The sequence below is a fragment of the Rhagoletis pomonella genome, unplaced genomic scaffold (genome assembly GCF_013731165.1).
Source record: "Rhagoletis pomonella isolate Grant_MI unplaced genomic scaffold, Rhpom_1.0 Rhpom_scaffold_00008, whole genome shotgun sequence".
NCBI lineage: Eukaryota > Metazoa > Arthropoda > Insecta > Diptera > Tephritidae > Rhagoletis > Rhagoletis pomonella.
Window position 1 is genome coordinate 43,112,208 of NW_023458562.1, and position 20,334 is coordinate 43,132,541.

Below are 20,334 nucleotides of genomic sequence, written 5' to 3' on the forward strand. Positions count from 1 at the left end.
ATTAAACTTGATCGTTTTGTACTTCGTTTTGGCGCAAAACTGCTATCCACTATCCGTGAGAATTGTGAACGTATTTTTATTATTTCATATTACTTATCCGATGACACAATACAAATCTTTGAGATTGCCGAACGCAACTCTGGATTTCTTGGTGGCGAGTTCATGAAGCGCACTCGGATACCGTTGCCGGGGCAGGAAAAGTTCACGTCGAGGCGCCCGCAATACTATCAGCCATATAATTTTTATATTGGCGCAACAATAAGCCTGAAGGACCACATATTCCACATTGTTTCGGCTGACGAATACACACTCATCTACATGGAACATCATCCATATGAGGTGCGTAAAACGAACATTTTTGTGTTTGCAGCTGCTCTTTCCATTTGCAAACATTTTCATTCTAGTTCCCAATGGCTGATATCAAATCAGTAATGGCGAAAATTAGCGAAGCTGCAAAAGCTGATTACAAAGGCTTCCTATGTCAATGCCTACCCGAGGGCGTTGAGTCTAATAAAGATGTTCAATTTATTGGTTTTGATTCACTTAAACGTGCTCTTATAAATCTTTTGGGCGACAAGATCACTAACCACGAAATCATTACGGTCTGTCGCTATTTCTCCGCGGAGAAAGCACCGCCGCAGTCATGCAATCGGGAAACGGTACGTGCGGCTGTTCATTTGGAGTTGAAGCGCTCCCTATGGAATGCAATGGATGAACTGAAAGAACATTTGCACCACATCAATCCACTCAACAAGCCATTCCTCTCCGAGGCTAAACTACGTTCCACAATGAAAGGTTGCCGTTTACCTTTCGTTCCAGAACTAATCGACGATCTGCTTAGCGTTTTGAACCATAATGACTGCGGTGAGGTTGAGGTGTGCGACTTCCTTAACTTCATAGATATGGAATGTGGCAAGGTACCCGACATAGCGCCAATGAATATAAACTTTGAGCTATGCCCCAAGATACCTTTCCTGCATAAGGGCCGTTTGGTGAATATCACCTGCTTCCTTCAGCATCTGGGCTTAGATGAAGATGCAAAGCCAAAGGAAGATGAGGTTGTTTAATGTGAGGTCTAATTAGACCACTGAAAAGATATACCACTATTTATATAAGACTTAAATCTCTTGTCAACGCATTTTTACTTTTCACTATCACACATTACCAAAAGAAATCCTTGTAACAATAAAATTAACTTTTGTAAAGGAAAATATGTACATACTAAGCTCTGTTTTAGAAACGTATCACTCCATATTGTGTTCACATATCAATAATGCGCCAATAAAAATTTTACTAAATAAAAACGTGTAGTTGTTAATACATATCTCAAGCACGTATATAAAGGATACATAAAAACAAGATACATCATATCTCACCAAAGTAGAAATCAAGAATACGGCCACAGTATAAAAAAAAACATATGTATCCTTCAGAGATTATGGATTTAGCAAATAATCATTGACTTACATTTACATATGTAGTTTATTACATATTAGGAATGTTCAGAAAATAAAAATTTTAGCACTGTTATTTTCTCATTTACAACCGATGTAGAAAATAAAATTACTTTTAATACATATAAAATAACCAGATTTGCTGAGATCTGTTAAAAATGCACATTTATACAGTGAAGAAGATTATAGTAATCTCCAGTAAAATGACCTTACATAGAAGTGTGACTGTAGGTTAAGCAAATCGCTAGCATCTCAGCTAAGGGGACCGTTGTCAAGCAATTTGGGTTCACAAAATATCTTTCAGCTATCTACAATTTAGATTCGGTTAACCAGTTGAATGTCTGTGGTTTACGATCAGATGAAGGATTTATCGCCACATTAATGATAGTTGGCTTATCAGTAAGTTGCTGTGCTTCTCTGAGAGAATCCTGTAGTTCTGGTATCTCCTTGCAGAAATAGCCTTTCAACCCAAACATCTGCATCATTTCTTCGTAGTGCACTTGAACGCCCAACGCTGACGGTGGTGTTCTGCAATTGTAAACAAAATCTTATGTAATTAAAATATCAAAAAAAAAAAACTCCATCTTGGCTTACACTTTAGACAAATCACCAGAATTTTGAATGGCGTCAAAGGTTTCTTGATCGAAACCACCATAAATACCATTGTTATTGACAATGACTATAGTAATGGGTAGCTTATAGCGCACCATTGTTTCTAACTCCATTCCAGAGAATCCAAAAGCGCTGTCCCCTTCTACACATATCACACGTTTTCCGGGGAAACGATCGCGGCAGTAAAGTGCTGCCGCAATGGCGAAACCTGGACCAACACCCATAGTGCCGAAAGTACCAGCATCTAAGCGGTGGCGTGGCAAAATATTAAAAAGCATTGAACGACCAATATCCATGGTGTTGGCACCCTCACTAACAATTATTGCATCTCGTGGAATCAACTCACGCAAATGGTGAAACACTGTATAATAGTTAAGTGGTGAGGACGTATTCAACGCCATACGGCGCACTTGTTCGCGGTTGCTCTTGCATTTGTTGGCAAGTTCCTCCCACCAAGGATTGTCACTTGGAAATTCAAAGTTTACTGCATTCATTTGTTCAAAAATTTGCTCTGCAAATGGCTTAATGTCCGATTGTATAGCAATTGAAGATTGAACGGAGTTATGCAGCTCTTCAGGGCAAATGTCGACCTTTAAAATAAAAATTTATGTAAATCGAAAAATTTATATTTTACAAGGGCAATATCACTTGAATGAATTTGACATCAGCACTGTAACGTGGAGGCTTCCCAAAATGTAAAATCCAGTTAAGACGAGCCCCCAGTAGTAAAACAACATCAGCCTTCTGTAAAGCCAAGGATCGCGCAGACGAAACACATTGTGGCGCAGTATCAGACACAACACCTTTGCCCATTGGTGTCGGTAGAAAAGGCAAATTTGTATTTTCAACGAAATGGCGCAATATATTTTCTGCTTGTGCGTAGGCAGCTCCTTTTCCAATTATAACAAGTGGTCGTTTTGCAGAGCGCAACAAATTGGCAGCACGTATAACATCGTCATGAGCCGGATAAACAAGAGGCGGAACGGGATGGGATAATGCTTTGTAGATTTTATCCTGACGTACTCGTGATTGCAATATGTTGCCGGGTAAGTCAAGGTAAGAAACGCCAGGCCGTCCATATGTTGCGTAGCGTACAGCTTTTTCTACATGAAGTGGTATAAGCGAAGCCGTAGGCGGGCGCGCGGCATACTTGCAGTACGGACGAGAAATTTCAACTTGAGGATATTCTTGAAAGCCCCCGATACCTTCATGATCCTGACTTGTCGATCCAGCGATCACCAGCAGGGGCCAACAATTAACTTGTGCATTTGCCATGCCACCTAAAATCAAATAAACATTTTTTATTTACAATTTTGTCAACAGTTTCAATTGCATTCTGGCATACCGGTAACGTGGAGCAATCCTGGCCCAGAAACTACAAGGCACACAGCAGGTTTACGAGTTAAATATCCTATTGCTTGAGCGGCATAGCAGGCAGATTGCTCGTTTCGCATGCCAATGTATTTGAGTCCCGCTGCTTGAAAAGCCATTGACAATTCAATAACAGGTATCCCTATGATACCGAAAACATATTCAACACCCTGAAAATTTGTATTTTAAAGACAATTATTTCAGGTAAATGATAGCGGATAACGTTAAATTAAAAAGAAAAGCAGCTAACTCCGAGTTCAGTAGAATTGTTGGATAGCACGTTTATTTTCATGAATTACCCGAGAGAGCGCAAAAAATTTTACTAGCAGTAATTTGCTAGTTTAAATTAAGGTTATATTTCAAATTCAAATATAGACAAAGTATTTAACCCTCCATTACAGGCTAACCTAATATTCACGCATGCCACAAATTCGACGGCATGCGTACCAAAACGCAAGCCGCGAATATTAGGTTAGCTTGTTAGGGGTGTGGATTCTACTCATGCGGTTAGTCGCGGGATTACAATGGTAGTACAACATATTTCGCTGCTGTAATGTTTTATTTAAAAAAAAGTTTAATTGTTTCCAATAAACGTTTATTTATATTATTATTTTAAACGCGTAATTGATAGAAAAATTAAAGCAGGCAATGCGTGTTGTTTTGAGCCGTTTAATACCAGGTTCATAAAAATGATCATTTCAAATTTATAAAAAAAAATTAGGTTATCTTCACCTTCTTCATCCATCGAACTTTCCTCTTCACTAGAAAGCTCATCGAACCGTTTCATCCAAACACCAGGATCTGTGCTATGTTCAAAACGTATCTTTTTTGCATCAGATATTTCAATTTCCGTGTATAACAACATATGGCCCAAATCGCCGAAAACGAAACCAAGGGGAACAATCTGTTTTATCAGGTTTTTCAGATTTTTTATTATATCTGGGTCATACATATTCTAAGGTATCAGATAACAAAAATATTAACACGAATTTCCTTTTCTCAAACATGAAAATTCACTTAATCCTGAGACACCATTAAATTAACAAAAAATAAGAAAGCACAACATGAAACTAAAGGGTAGTTTATTGTTTGCATTATACTTGCTTCTCTTCACTTGCCTTGTATTACTTTGAAGTTAATAAAAAATGTATTCGACAAAAAAATCAGCGCGGAATCCACCAGTCTAAAAAAGGGAAAATCTAGTTTTCTTCGGGCATTTCTGGTCTTATTTTACAATAAAATAAATACTATACTCTTATTTATCCATGTGTTTTCGGTAGGAAGCTATTTGTAACGCAACAGTCTTTTCTATTGATTGAATTTTCATGTAACATTTTTTTCTTATTTAGTTAAAGATAGACCACGCAACATAGTAAGCTATTCAAAGTGTTGTTGTCCCATTGTTAAAATTTTTGTTATTTCTAACAGAAGATAAGAATTTCGTAGAAAAATCAAAAAGGAACGAGCTCAAAAGAAGCGAAATAAGAAACTAGAAGAAGAAGACGATTTTCCGAATATATAATAAAAAATCTATTGGAATTATTTCGCCTATTTTTCTAGTACTAAAATGCACTCTCGAATGGTGCTATAAGATGTTTCCTTTAACTGCCGTGTCCTTGAATCTAACATCGCCAAAGCAAACACATACTTTCTAACTCATTACGCCATCTAAAAACCTAATTTAAAATCCTAATTATAATCTTATCGCTACACATATATCGCGCAGGTAACGTAACAGTCTTTTTCTGTAGCGTAACAGTTCGATAATTTTTTTGCAAATATTTCCCTCAAAATTAATTTTATTAGTTAAATTAATACGTAGTTCTTAAGTTCCATCCTTAAGCTAAGAAAATGTGTACCAACTTTTGAAAACATTATATCGGGAGAGGCGAATTTTTCAATAATATAAATCAACTTTAAAAAGTACTTCCGAAAATTGTAATGTAACAGTTCGCTGTTGAAACATTCATAACTCTTAAACGACAGGAGTTACAATCCAAAATACTTCGGAAAAATACTAAGATTGAAGTTAGCTGGACCGATTTGAAAATAATCCAAGAATGGAGTTTTTTATGAATAAATATAGTTTATTAAAAAACTTTTTGAAAAAAGTCCCCTCAGATGACAAAACAGATTAGGCTTAAGAAATCTGCATACAAATATTTGATAATCTTTTCAACGGAATCGTAAGAATGAGATTTTTGATGCTGTTTTTTCACTTTTTCCAAGATTGATTTACGCAAAACTTGAATAATGGGCCAAAACTATTCTGATTTAGACTTATGAGATCTCAATAGAAAGGTATTGTCACACTGTTTTTATTTCTGTCCAAAAAAAGTCATTCGTGTTCGATTTTTTTTTTTTCAATAACCAACACAATCTAATTCAACTTTGAATGACGTTCATTCATCCTACCTTTCTCTTTCATCCTTTGTATGAGTTTATTAGCAAAAAAATAAAAAGGATGAGAAAATACCTTTCCAATGATACCTCTTAAGTCTAAATCGGAAAAGTTTAGGTTCAGTTATTAAAGTTTTTCTTATACCAATCTTTGAAAATAGTTAAAAAACAGCATCAAAAATCTCATCATTACGATTCCGTTAAAAATTTTTTTAACACATTTTATGCACATTTTTTAAGCTTAATCCGCTTTGTCGTGTGAGGGGATTTAAAAAAAAATCTTTAAGAAACTATTTTTCTTCATAAAAAACTCCATTGTTATTTATAAAAAACTCCATTTTTATTTATAAAAAACTCCATTTTTAGAGGTATTTTCAAATTGGTCCAGGTAAAGTATAATATATTTTATAATTCCTATGGAAAGATAGTAACGATTTTTTTTTTTTTGTATGGGGAGTGATGCAGTCTAATGTACACACATATGCACCCATATAACTTGATTTGAAGAGAATCGAATTTTCCTTGATAACTTTTTTTTTTTGATAATCAGCAAAACCAAATTTTTATTGATTTTTTCTGATACTTAAGAAAGCCCGTTATATACATAAGTTTGTCTGTATCTAGACTCACAAATCGGATTTTACGATTATTGTTGTCTGCATAATCCAATGGCGAAATAAAATCTTTATACCATTTTTGAAGTTGATACTACATTTTTACTGGATCATATATCATACATATTTATATGCGCAAATCTCCGGAACCGTGCGATTCGACGCTAAAAAATCGTAAATTTTTAAATTGAACGCTCACAAATAAATTATACATCAAATTGTTTGAAATCCATTGAGGAACCAGTAAATTCTTGTGTGATTTATTTTTCTCAAATGCTTAAAGAGTTATAAGTAAAAAACAATATTTTTCGAAAACTCATCGTTAGGGATACTTCTAGAGAGCGTAGTTTTTGTCCGATTTCAAAAATTTTTAAGGCAGTATTTAAAAACGTCAGGTGTAATGTGTACATAAAATTTGGTAACGATTGGTAAGTGGTTTTCGAGATACAAACATTTGACACAAGTGGGCGAGCCACGCCCAGTTTCCAAAAAATTTTACGAAAAACTACTTTTCGCTTAAGATTCCTTGAAAATATCATTTTGGAGTAAATATTTAAAAATTCGTTAGCCGCACTGCCCAAGAATCTGAAAATCCTTACATACACACATACAAATTCGTGGCCGTATTTTAGACTAAAATTATTTTATGTATTTAGAACTCGCTTAATGCCAACCTCTTATGCTTTAGCCTGTCAGTGTGCTATCAAACCAAGGGAAATTTGGAAGCCATTCACGCAAAGACCTATTCATACAATATTTGTTATATCCTTACTTACTAATATTATAAATCCGAAAGTGAGTTTGTTTGTTTGCTACGCTTTCACGCTTTAACTACTCAACCGATCATCATGAATTTTAGTACACTGCTGTCATTTAGCCCAACTTAAAATATAGGATAAATTTAATATTGATTAGACAAGGGGGCGTGGCACCTCCCATACAAACGGAATTTTTTATACTGCATTTCTAAGGAAATATTTTTGATAGATTACTGGAACTTTGTATGGAGATATATAAAATCATTATCTACGCATGGATGAGGGCTGCCACCTTTTAAAAAAATCAAATTCAACTTCAATTATGGGAGTTATTTATTTGAAAATTATATTAAAAAATGGATGTCAAGAAGCTTAAAAAAGCTGTAGTTCCAATATATTTTGAAACGGGTTGCCCCCTGTTTGAAAAGTCAAATTTAAATTAATTATACGCAAGCTATCGAAGAATTAAAATATGGTTGTCTAACGGAATATGGTTAAGAAACCTTTAGTTTGAAAGTTTTGAATAATATTTAAGTATTTCACAGGGTTGCCACCTTTTTAAAAATTAAATTCAATTATTTAAAATTAAATATTGTGGGAAAAGGCGAGCAATGGTTCTGGCGGTTGATTTATCGGTGGTGATTTGAGATTTACCACTGCACAACTCAACCTTGGTTTCTTCGAATGAAGCTTTAACGCATAATATATTGGCAAATCACATCCATTGAACCAATCGTAACGCACAAGAGTTCGATTTGACATTCACGGCACCTTTTCTAACTTGGCGATTATTCGTAATGACTCCAGCGCCCCCTGGCAGACCTTTTTGGAAAAAGTATTGCCTTTACCGTTACTAATACATATTTTGAATATTAGCCAAATTTATGAATAAGATTTTTAGTAATAACTCCAGCGCCAACAGGCGGGTGAAATTGTGAAGCTACACTACTCAGAGAGCCACTCAAAAGCACACAAAAAACTTCGTTAAAATCGGTCCGGGCATTTAGGAGGATTTCACTCACAAACACATATACAGAAGAATAATATATATATACGTTTTTACGGCGCTACGCCCTCTTTTCAAATAGCCCATTTTTCTCCATGAGTATAAGATTGATTTCATATATCGCCGTACCAAGTTCCGGTATTCTGCCATGAACACTTCCAGAGATATGCAGTATGAACAAATCGGTTTGTATGGGAGGTGCCACGCCCTCCTCATATATCGAATTTTTTTTTAGCCTATAACCATCCTTGGGACGTCTGAAGCAGATGCCCGAAATTTAAAAAAAAAATCGGTTCGTCCGTTCTCGAGCTTTGCGAACACATAAAAAACGGCTTTCAAAATATGTAGTGCTATAGAAGATTGGTATAAATTGAGATGGGTTTGAATATGTATCACAATATGAGTGTCAGACGAAAGAGGTTTAAAAAGGTTGCCAACTGTTTAAAAGGCTAAATTCAAACTATTCAATAATTTAAATGAATTATTACAATATTAGTATCAATCGAAATGATTTTTAAAGGGTTTTATTTCAAAACTATATGTAAGAGGTTTCCATCTGTTTAAAATCTCAAATTGAGTTCAGGGAATAAATTAATTGAAAAAGTATGACAAGTGAGAAGTTTAAGAAAGTTTTAGTTTGAAAATATTTTTAAGATGATTAAAAAAAATTTTCAACCTCCTTTTTTTTAATTGAGTTCTCTTGAAATAAATTTTACTCAATGTAGCACGTATAAATTTCATACACTCAGCGAAGCAGGTGAGGGCGATCTAGTTATCAATATTTTCAAAGGCACGCAGTTGTAAAAGGTCTTATTTTTATCTTTAATGTGTAATTAGTATGTATATAAAGAAATAAGAACAATTAAGTAATCGCTGAAAGTTCAAAATCGAAAAGAACTTGAAATATTACATTTTTAATAATTACGAGTGACAGATTTCAAATTGTTACAGTTTATTTCCAATGAGGAGCACATATTTTTCTCAACACCTAATGCATATTCCAATATTACATTTACTTTTTGCCATGATTTTTGAAAATCTCTGTTTGGCGCTGAAAACGTTATACTCAAAAAACTTTCAAAAGGTACCCAAAGTGGCACGTCAATAGTTATTTTAATTAATTTGATTGCTTATAAAAATGAAAATTATATTATTACAATACAAAATTAAATAAGTTATCAAAATTACCCAAGTTTTTTATTAAACATAAAATGACATTAGTAAAATTGATTTAAAGGTGAGTGACAGAAAAGCACAGGGTTCCGAAGATTTGCCCATATATGTACTTGCACACATATGTAAATATATTTAATATGGAATTGAAATTTTCACATGATTTCAATCAAGGCGAATTTATATAAGGTGGTGTTGTTCCACCAGCTGTGACTAGCGTTTGATTGTCAAATTTTGAATTTCGTTAGTGAGTCAGTGAAAACGTGAGAGTGTTTGCATTTTCTGTCGCCCCTTTTTATTCGGGGAAGAATAGCTGAAATTTGACAATGGCCCGCTAAAAGCAAAAACAAAATACAAGTAATTGTTGTATTTGTTCAATCGATACCACCTTATATGTATTCGCCTTGGTTTCAATTGTACTTATTCAGGGGTTTTAACATCATAATTGAATATCTCTCTCGGATATATGTACATATGTACATTACGTACGCACTTATCAATTTGAGTGTACCGGGAAATTCCCCACAACATGGTTTTTCTGCATTGAAGCGACAGAGCAAATGACGAGAAAAAAATATATGCGGACACTTATATATCGTCACCTGAAATGCAAAATAACGTAACAACATGAGATTTGTGTGCATCGATCATCCGTGAGAATTACAGTGGTGACGCACTAGCACTGGAGTTATTCCTAGACAAGACTAGTTTGATAGAAACTTTGATGGACGCTAGCTTATAGGTAAGGCCCGTAAGGCGTTGACCGCAAAATGTTAGTACGATTTCCGACATTAAGGTGGCGTTGCGAGCTCGTATAAGGCCAGATAATTCAAAAGTTGTTGCTGGGAAGATAGCATCACTGCATGTTAAGAATAGCAATTATGCGGATTTCGCTAAGCAAGTTGAGGAGTTATCTGATTCATTGGAGCGTTCTTTAATAATTGAGGAGCAAACGTGGAATGTCAGCCGATGGAATGCAAAGTCAGACGTGGTTGAGTCAATTCTTGCATCAACGCCATTTTCATATTTGAAGGATGTCGTCGAAATATTAATAGTCTGCCAAACTAATGAAACTAAGAAACGACAAATACAAGCATTTGGCGCGTTTCCAAATAACTTCACACTACTAGGAGATTTAGTTCTTATCGCAACCTTCAAAGCTTTCATTCAAATAGCAATTTTCAAAGTCATCGCTTAAATAACAACCATTTTAAAGGTTATCGCACAAATCACAACAACAATAACAGAAGTAGTGGTTTTAATCGCAGTAACAATACTCGTTAAAGCAATAACCGACATATAAATGCCACTATCAGGGCTTCAAACGCTGCGGCCCCTCAACTGCGGAAGTAGGGGGAAGAAAATGCAAACTACAGAAATAGGTTGTGCCCATTAAAATAACGTTTGTTCATTCCTTGTTGACACACAAGCTGATATTTCTCTAATAAAATTATCTAGCGTTTACAAAAATTCAGAAATAAATAAAAACAATCTTATAAATATCGCAAGGGTAAAGGCGGATACATTGTTATAGTTCTGAACTTTTTCTTCCATGGGGTTGTTGTTATATTTCTCTATCTGGGGGAGAGACGCAACAACAACCACATGGAAGAAAAGTTCTGAACTAAATTTATCACAAAATCGGTAGGTACTGTCTCGCCAAAATCGGAACGAATGGTCACCGTATGCATACGGCCCAATAAGTTTAAACGAATTGCTTTTGAGACTTCAAGACGAAGTCGCCAAGTGCGTCATTGGGAAAATATAATGGCCGAAGAATAATAGAATTTTTCAATAAGATAATTTAAGGATTGTAGTAACGAAATATTAAAAATTTTGAAATAATTCTGATAGAGCCTGTAGAAGCTATAATCGTAAATGACCAAAAACAGTGCATAATGAATATTTTCCATGATGTCTTATAATAAAAAAAAAATCAGAGCAAACACAAATTATCCGTAAAACGACAAAAATTTACAGTTTTTTAAAAGTGGTGGTTGAAGTAGTATTAAAAAACCAGGACTTTCAACAGCATTCACTGGCACAATGCAATCTGGGAAATATGAAACAGATTTGAACTCTGCAGTCCAACAACAGATTGACAGAAACTCCAACACATTCACAATGAAAACTAACACATATACAAAATTGTATATGTCAGTTTGGCCCTAGAGCGAATGACTGGCATTTAATCGATCAAGTGAGTGGCAATGCTGATAGAAGTAACGGTAGTTGGTTGAAAAGTCACCGCAAGATTTACTAGGCCTGCATTTTGTGCTCAACAAAAGTAGTTGTACCTGCCAAATAAGCTCACTGATAAACAAAAAATTTTCAGGTAAAAGTGTCACCGTTTTTGAAATATTTACATTTTTTCGAATTTAAAAAAAATCGTGCCTTTTCATGTGTTTTCTTTAACTGCAACTACAAACCGGGCAATACTTAGTAAATTTTTTATGTAAAATACTTCCAGATAGTTGCCTCTCCATACTCAAATGCAATGTAGTTCAAATATATGAAGGAACCATCATAAAATTAGGACTATTTCTGGATTTTTAACTTTTTGATATTTTCTTCCCCAACTTTGACTATCTCGGGTGAAAAAAATGTACTGAGCTATAACTTTACATTACATAAAAAAATTGCTCATTTAATAAAGATTTCAGAAAGGTGCCACACTTACTGTTTTGAATAGAAAAAAAAAGTTATAGCCGCTTTTGTGGGTAAAGGACTGAGACACGCTAGAATGTATTTAATAGATTTAAATTGAATTTGCTCTTGTTACCGTCAAATGACATGGTAAATAGTACGAAGGTACATATTTACTTGCTTCTGACATTATTTTATGTTACTTACCGGAATTCGGACTAGTCTATAACAAGGGCTATATCTATCAATATTTTGTGTGAAGGATGGGTTCACGTGAAATAAGATATACATGAGTCGTTTGAAGAAAAAATTTATTCATTTATTGATAAAATATGCTCAAATTGGCGACCTTCTACTCTAATACAAGCTCGGCACCTTTTAAGAAAAGGCGCTTTTAGAGATCTTAAACTCAATTGGGCTATCTCAGCAGCAGCTCCATTTATTTGTTCCCGCAAATGCTCTTCGTTTTGAATTGTTTTTGAATAAATTTTGTCATTAAGACAGCCCCAGTAGAAAAAATCTAATGGATTCGGGTCTGTCGATCGAGCGGGCCACGTGATTGGCCCGTATCGTCCAATCCATCAGCGAGGATAAGTTTCGTCTAAATGAGCTCTTACTTCACGCCCGTAGTGAGCAGGGCACCCGTGATTTTGCAGCCATAGTCTTCGCCGCAGGTTTAAGGGTACATCTTCCAAAAGAGTTGGAAGCCGTTCCTGAAGGAACTCTAAATAACTGTGAGAGTTGAGCGTTGGCGGCAGTTCCACAGGTCCCAATATCTGACAATTAAAAATACCGCACCATAAATTTATTTTGTACCGGTACTGCGAACGATCTTCTCTCATTTCGTGAGGATTGTATATCTGCCAACTGTGAAGGTTATGTAAATTAAAATAACCATCACGTTTGCATGATGATTCATCGCTCCAAATTATTTTATTAAAAAAGTTGGGGTCTGATTCATGCATTCGCAACATTTCACGGCAAAATCTAACTCTCGACAGGTAATCTCTTTCTTGTAGAGCCTGAACACGTTGAATGTGGTATGGATGAAATCGATGGTCTTGTAAAGCTTTGTGAACTGTAGTTTTTGGTATTCCCGTCCGTCTTTCCATCATTCTCACTGAAGTCGATGGACCTAGTTCCACTTCCTCTAACACAGCTTCAACATCTACCGTTGCAGGACGTCCTGTTTAGCCGCCACGCCTTCCAGGTATGCGACCTTAAAAAAGTAAAAAATGATAGTTAACAAGCAAGCAAACAAGAAAGGTGTAAAAATCACTTACCTTCATATATTTCTCTATGGGTCCGGGCGAATACTTCACGACCCGGATGGCGACGATTGGGGTATCGCTCTGCATAGAGTCTTTGAGCAGCTCACCTATTATTGGCTACCAGAAAGCTCGCTAGGTGGCGCTGGGGTCGAGTTATTTATAAAAATCGTATTTATGAAGCGATTTCTTTTAAATTCAAAATGTAAGCTACAGCATGATGGAAAATACGTTTATAAAAAATAGACCTGCTAGGTGGCTTTATAAACCGATTTCGTTCAAATTCAAATTATAAGCTACCTGCATGATGAAAAAAGCATTTGCGAAAAACGGACCCGATAAAAGCCCTATTTATAAACCGATTATGTTAATGCAAATTCGAAAGGTTTATTACTTTCATGATGCTTTTTTTCATTCCAAGCATATATATACATACTTACATAAAATGATAGCCGTTTTCGTTGTTCGGACTAAACTCAAAAACCAGTCAAATTGTCGGAGGTTATACCTTGCATATATGGTCCTATTATAGCCTACTAGACAACACGCTGGTGGCGCTGGAGTAGAGTTACTTATAAAAGTCGTATTTATTACCCGATTTCGTTCAAATTCGCAAAGTGAGCTACCTGTATGATGAAAACTTCGTTTTCCAAAAATGTACCCGATATGTTTTATAGAATCTGATTGAAATTCATAATGCGTATTCATTTCGTGACAAGCAGTGGTTTTGCAGAAAAGGGATCTAATGGGGTGAGGATTCTTGGCCCTCCTAAACCTGAAAACGCTCATCTGTGCTCTTTAGGTTTCTTATAAGGACTTTTATTGGCTTACATGGTACATCGGATCAATGTTGAAGTTGCAAGATCATAGAAGAATATTACGCACGCTTGGCAGAGATCTCACAGGTGGAAATAAGACCATCGGTAAAACTCATGACATCGAAACGGACTAGTATTCCATATGGTATAACAGCGCTACTATTCTTGGCCTATGTGTGAGGAGGATTTTGTTGTTGTTGTAGCGGCTACAACAACCCCGCCCAGATCGGTTAATATCTCCAAGACGCCCTAAGAAGCGTGCAGCCTCAATAGGGTCGGTCCACAGGGACACCGAAATTTCGCATATGGAAACTGTGCATTTAGACATTTCGGTTTTTGCCATATGCATTATTTCGGTTTTCAACCGAAACTGTGCATGTATGCATTACTTCGTCTTTCACATATGCATTATTTCGGTTTTCAACCGAAACTGTGTATGCAGAGAGAAGTTCTGCGCAAAAATACTTCCGCCCTTCTTTTCCGGCAACACAGAAAAGAGAGTTCTACTCAGTAAAGGTTATAATCCCTAAGCGCGGCCGAAGGCCGCCTACGCAGAAAGAAGTTCTGCGCAAAAATATTTCCGCCCTTCGTTTCCGGCAACACAGGGTTATAATCCAGAAAGAAGTTCGTTTTCATGTATGCACTATTTCGGATTTGCACTTATTTCGATTTTTTCATATGCGTTATTTCGGTTTTCAAACGAAAGAGTGCATATGCATAATTTCGGTTTTTATAATATGCATAGTTGCGGTTTTCAACCGAAACTGTGCATATATGCATTATTTCAGTTTTTTTCATATGCATTATTTCGGTTTTTTTCGTATGCATTATTTCGGTTTTTTTTCATATGCATTATTTCGTATGCACAGTTTCCATATGCACAATTTCAGGGTGCCCGGTCCACAGGGACAAAGGCGTTAGGATTGTCGGGTTTTCCGGGCATACGAAGACATTTTTCGAGTAATGGGGTATTTCTCCGCATGCCGGACACTCATTTGGCACATCTGCGTCTAATCTGCTCAGGTATGAATTTAACCTGCTGCAGTAGCCAGAGCGAAGTTGGGCTATTGTGGTTCTAGTCTCCCGAGGCAGATGAAGCTCCTTCTCGTCTATGTCCGGTGGTTGCGCGCCTAGAACGGCATTCACAGGTCTGGAGTCTACATAACTCGAGCCTGTCGATAAGCTGACGGGTCCAGAGGTTGTTTAATGAACCTCTGGACTTTATCCGTCAGTTCGTTGAGATGCCTCCTGACGTGCCTGGGTGAGGGCTCTTCTGCAAGCAGTTGCCTATTTGGGTGGCCACGTCTACTGCTTGCTGAGCATTGAGTTGTGCTCCTTTATCGGGAGCGTTTTTGCTTCGTCGTGCAGGTTGTGCTCAGGTGGTGGCGACATCAGGAGGCATCCAGTCGCTGTGCGTAGTGCGATGTTTTGTGTAGTCTGCAGCTGCGTAATTTAAAACCGGCCGGCCTATTACCTTGTATGTTGCCAGCAACGTTTCTTTGTCTTTGCTACAAGTACTGCTGCCTGGCGACTTGAGGACCTTGTTGCGGCTCTGTACTTTGTTGACAATGACGGTTGCGTGCGCAGAGAAGGAGAGCAGACTGTCGAAGATTACTCCGAGTATTTTGGAGTTATTCACCGTCGGAATTGGTGTATCATCGACGTGAATTTCTAACGGTAGCCTGACCTCCTTCGTCCAGGTGGTGAACAAAGTCGCAGAGGATTATGTAGGGGAGAGGGTTAGGCTCTTTGCAGTGAAGAAGCGGGAAGGCTCGGAGAGATACCCGTTTACTTTCGAACACAAGTCTTCAATTCCATGCTAATAGTTCTCTCACAGGGACGGTTGCGGTTAAGGCCACGTGTTATCTGAGTGTTTATGGCGTTAAGTACTGATGTTGTACTGTGCACTTTACGGAAACCATGCTGATGCTTCGCTGGGGTCAGGTGGTTCGTGAAATACGGTACAGCAAGGCCTCTACTGTCTTCGCTACCGGCGAAAGGAGTGTTATCGGTCGATAATAATCTCCTTTGTTGGCTGGTTTCCCCGGTTTGAACAGTGGGACCACTCTCCCATGATGAGAGTGGCCATAGACATATTGAGGACCTCCGTTAGGTACGCTACTCCCGCATGACCCAAATTTTTCAGCATCAACATGCATATTCAGTCGGGACCCATGGCTTTGGAGACTTTAGCCTCCCCGATGGCCACCTGAACTTCACCGCAAGTGAAAGCAAGAGGGGCACAAGTTGTTGGCAGTTTGTGCAGCCTTCTGGTCACTCGACGCTTGACTTTGTCCACCGGAGGATGCAGTATGAACTGTCGTCCTGACCCTGTCGTCGTGCTTCGTCGGATTGGACAGTGAACTCACGGTTGACCAAAGCTTACTCACACCAGAGGTGAAGTTACAAGTCTTATGTACGTTCACTAGTTGCCGAATCTCCGCATTGAGATCCCTGATACGGGGATTTCCGGGATCGGCCTGATGAAGGCTGTCACGCTCATCGGCTAGAATAGCCGCTTCAGCAGGGAAATTTGGACGTGGTTCCGTAATGCATCCTGCCGGTACGAAGCGAGCTGCAGCAGCAGTAACAACCCTGCGGAGCTTACGTTCACCAAGGTGGACGTCGGTTGGTCTGGGGAGCGCAGTGAAGGGGCTCTCAGTAAATTCCGCGAAGCCTTTCCAATCAGCTTTAGATAAGTTGATATAGGTCCAGTGTTCCGCGGAAGCAAACTCGGTTGGTTTATAGATCGAGATGACTATGGGCAGATGGTCTGATGCCAAAGTCAGCATAGGTCGCCATGATACGCTGTTTATCAGACCAGCGCTGACTACTGTTATGTCTGGCGAGCTGCAGCAGTTGCCGATAATCCTGGTGGGTGCGTCGCACAGTGGGACGTCCCCATATAAGCTGCGGCAAAAAGTAGTAACCGTACTAGAAATTCGCTGAAATTTCGTATATGCGCTGTTTGGCACTTAGGAATGAAGAAATGTGAAAAATGGTAAAATTCAACGCGCTACCACGCCCACAGCTCTTGTGGGCGGAAATAGTAAATGTTATCCGATTTTGATGAAATTCAGAGCATATGCTGGTTTTAACGAGAAAAATTTAAATCTGAAAGATCGTCAAAATCGGTTTACAATATCATCCAGTAATTCTAGAATAACAGGCAGAAATTTAAAAAAAAAACTTTTCTGATGAAGTTCGGTGTGCCCTGCTCATTTAAGCCAAAATTTTCCAACTTGGAAGATAATAAAGAATTTCTTATTACGGCGCCCACCTCCTACACAACTTTTTTGGCTCCAAGTACAAAAGTTTATGAATTTTGGAGAAAATAAGCAGGCACATTTATTTTATTTCTAAAGAAGTTCCTATTTCTTCGTTTTAAAAATGACAAAAGGGAAACATTTACAATACCTGCATACTAAATTATGTGCACGATATGTATGTACACTCAAACTTTCAATTTTACCTACATTTTATACAACAAAAGCTGAGCTAAGGCAAGCAGGACTTTTGCCATCGAAAACGGATCTCGTCCAGAGAAGCGTAAATTTTTGGCTGAATGTTGATTGTGATTAATAGATTGGCGAGTCATTAATATCTACACTTTCTTTAATTTCCACTTTTTATTGCATATTATTCGTTTTATGTACATATCAGAGTCTTTCCTTTCAGCTCCACAATAATAATTTAATAAATTTTACAGGAGGTGGGTTTTTAAAAGGAAGAATAGAAGTTGAACTCGCAGTTTCTCGCAGCTGGAACTATTTGGAATATGATATGCATATTTAATGTTTACTTGTCCTAAGTATAATTTAGCTCGCTTCCTAGGTCCTTTTTAAATATCCCTTTTTAAAGTAAACACTCGAAAAATTTTACTCTCACAAATTTATGTAGAATTTCAAGGTAAACTGTTTTATACATTTCAAAAGATTTATAAAAATTTAAAGCAATGTTTGACCACAGATATATTCAAAAACTGCTCATCAGTCAGATTGGCTTTTTATATATCCGCACAAGTTGAAAAATTAGTTCAAATTACTTGCGACAAAATCAAAATTTTTTCTTACAAATTTATTTTATCGCCTTGCTCCTAATTTAAGCTCGTGTCATGATTGTAAATGTGCATTTTTTCAAAAATTCTTTTTGGTTTGGGTTAGCTGGATATTTTGCTATGCATCTGCGTAATTACTTTTTCAGAATTCGCTAATCCGTTTTTACTACTTTTGGCCGCTGCAGTCCCATAGTGCGTCGTCGTTCATTGTGCAGAATGTCGAATCTTCTATCTGATCAGCCAAGTTTGTTCCTCTACGACTGTTAACAGGCTTGAGTGCCAAAGATCGTGGTGCGCATTAAAGTCATCTACTACCATACGGTTTTCACCTCTGAAGAGCGCACCTATGTCAGGGTGATATCCTACCGGGCAGCAAGTGACAGGGGGTATGTACACATTAAATATTTCGAGCTCAACATCGCCTGACCGGATAGAAATGCCCTGACATTCTAGAGTGGTATCCCTGCGGTCGATGTCTGCTTCAATAAGACGATACTGCACGGTGTGGTGCGTGATGAACGCTAAGCCACCACCATTATCTCGCTCGCGATCTCGACGGTGCACGGTGTACCCGGCACAATTCAACAATGTTGAATTGCTGTGCAACTTCGTCTCTTGGACCGCAGCTATCAATATACCATGCTTTCCCATGAAGACAGTTATATCCTCGATCTTGCTCTGAAGTCCGTTACAGTTAAATTGAAGGAGCTTCAAGTGGTTCGGGTGACGAGCAGTTATGCGGGGTGTGAGGGATGTGTGTGGTATTGCCGCCATTGGCTGTGTGCGCTGCAGTTGAGGTTGCCGCCCTCTGGTGGTAGTGGGTGGCGTCGCAGTTGGGGTTTGCGACCGAGCAGCGCATCACGGGCCCTCGAAGTTCCTCGCCTAATCTCGCGTGGTACGCAGACCTGAACATACCCTAAAGTGGCACCCACCAAGGCAAGTGTTGCACTTGACTGATGTCACTGACATAGCGTGCAGATTGTAGGAGGAACCACGAGTTGTTGGCGGCGACGTGTGAATGGTGGTGCGGTTGTGTCAGTTATGTGGTCTGTCGTGATTGTGGTGTGGTATATTGTGTTGTTATGTTGTGGTGCTGTGGTGTCTGTGTTGAGCTGCTCAGGTGGACTGGGGTTAGCCGTGGAGGCTGCTCTGTTTGAGCAGCAGGGGGCACAAACGATGTGGTCCACTGCCGATGTGTCCGTAATCCTAAGCAGACTATGAGGTGACTCCACTCCTCGCAAGCATTGCAGTTGACTGAGGTGGAGTTGTGGTGTAGTCGTCTCTGGCATACACAGCAGGTGCAGGTTTCTGGCCCTGGGCTTGACTCGATTCCAGCCCTGAGCAGAAGAATACGTAGCAAATGTAGCCCTACGGAAGACCAACTTCTGAGATACTTCGCCGATCTAAACGGGGTTAGATTGCCGAAACAACAGCCCTTGGTCGAGTAAAACCCGAGTCATTCCGGTACGTAGAACCGGCTGTCGTGGGAATGTGAGGAGGATTCTGCTCTTTAGTCGTTTCAATTTAAACTAATGATGTTTACTTTACAGACCGCTTTTGCTTTCAAACGCTATTTTTGTATTGGCCAACGTAAAGAATCTGATTTGGCGCCGCGAAGCAAGCGGGCATTGGCTAGTCTCTTATAATTTATATGGGTGCAAAATTGAGTCAATGTGTTAATTTACAAAAAATGATGGAGTGCATGTCCGTTAGCGAGATTTAATAATTTTATGGTGGATTCTTTGCAGTGCAGTTTAAACTATACTCCAATTATATCAAAAAAAAAAGATTCATTATAATTTTGCCAAAGAACCACCGACAAACCCATAAATTGTGATTTTTTTTATTATTGACTCAATTTTGCACCTAAGTGTACATATGTACATATCTTTTAACAATCAAAAATTTTTGATAGTCTGTCCATCACCAAAAAATCTAAAAACACATCGGCTGGATATGTATAATATTAAGATATTACATTTAAGTATGCACATATCGCACACCGTCTTCAAAAGGGGCACTACTCAAAATTCAACGTTTGACAAAAAAAACTAGCACGTGATAATCATATGGGCAAGGGAGACTTTACTAAGGTTTTTTAACGAATTATAACAAAAATTTGCTCCAGCTTTTGCTGAAACGTACGCTAGTGGCAGA

General features: G+C 37.9%; 2 protein-coding genes across 2 annotated transcripts in view; one reads left to right on the forward strand and one right to left on the reverse strand.

Moving 5' to 3' along the window:
* LOC118745307 (EF-hand domain-containing family member C2) overlaps nucleotides 1-1,127 on the forward strand; it is a 9,754-nt gene extending 8,627 nt beyond the window's left edge. The window contains exons 4-5 of the mRNA XM_036478831.1: nucleotides 7-339; nucleotides 405-1,127. Coding sequence (XP_036334724.1) covers nucleotides 7-339; nucleotides 405-1,067 — 996 coding nt within the window. The 3' untranslated portion in view covers nucleotides 1,068-1,127. The remainder of the gene's footprint in view (nucleotides 1-6; nucleotides 340-404) is intronic.
* Nucleotides 1,128-1,525: 398 nt separating this feature from the next.
* LOC118744897 (2-hydroxyacyl-CoA lyase 1) overlaps nucleotides 1,526-20,334 on the reverse strand; it is a 28,677-nt gene continuing 9,868 nt past the window's right edge. The window contains exons 2-5 of the mRNA XM_036478320.1: nucleotides 3,412-3,607; nucleotides 2,715-3,346; nucleotides 2,049-2,656; nucleotides 1,526-1,982 (exon numbers count right to left, since the gene is read on the reverse strand). Of these exons, the coding sequence (XP_036334213.1) occupies nucleotides 1,763-1,982; nucleotides 2,049-2,656; nucleotides 2,715-3,346; nucleotides 3,412-3,607 (1,656 nt within the window). The 3' untranslated portion in view covers nucleotides 1,526-1,762. The remainder of the gene's footprint in view (nucleotides 1,983-2,048; nucleotides 2,657-2,714; nucleotides 3,347-3,411; nucleotides 3,608-20,334) is intronic.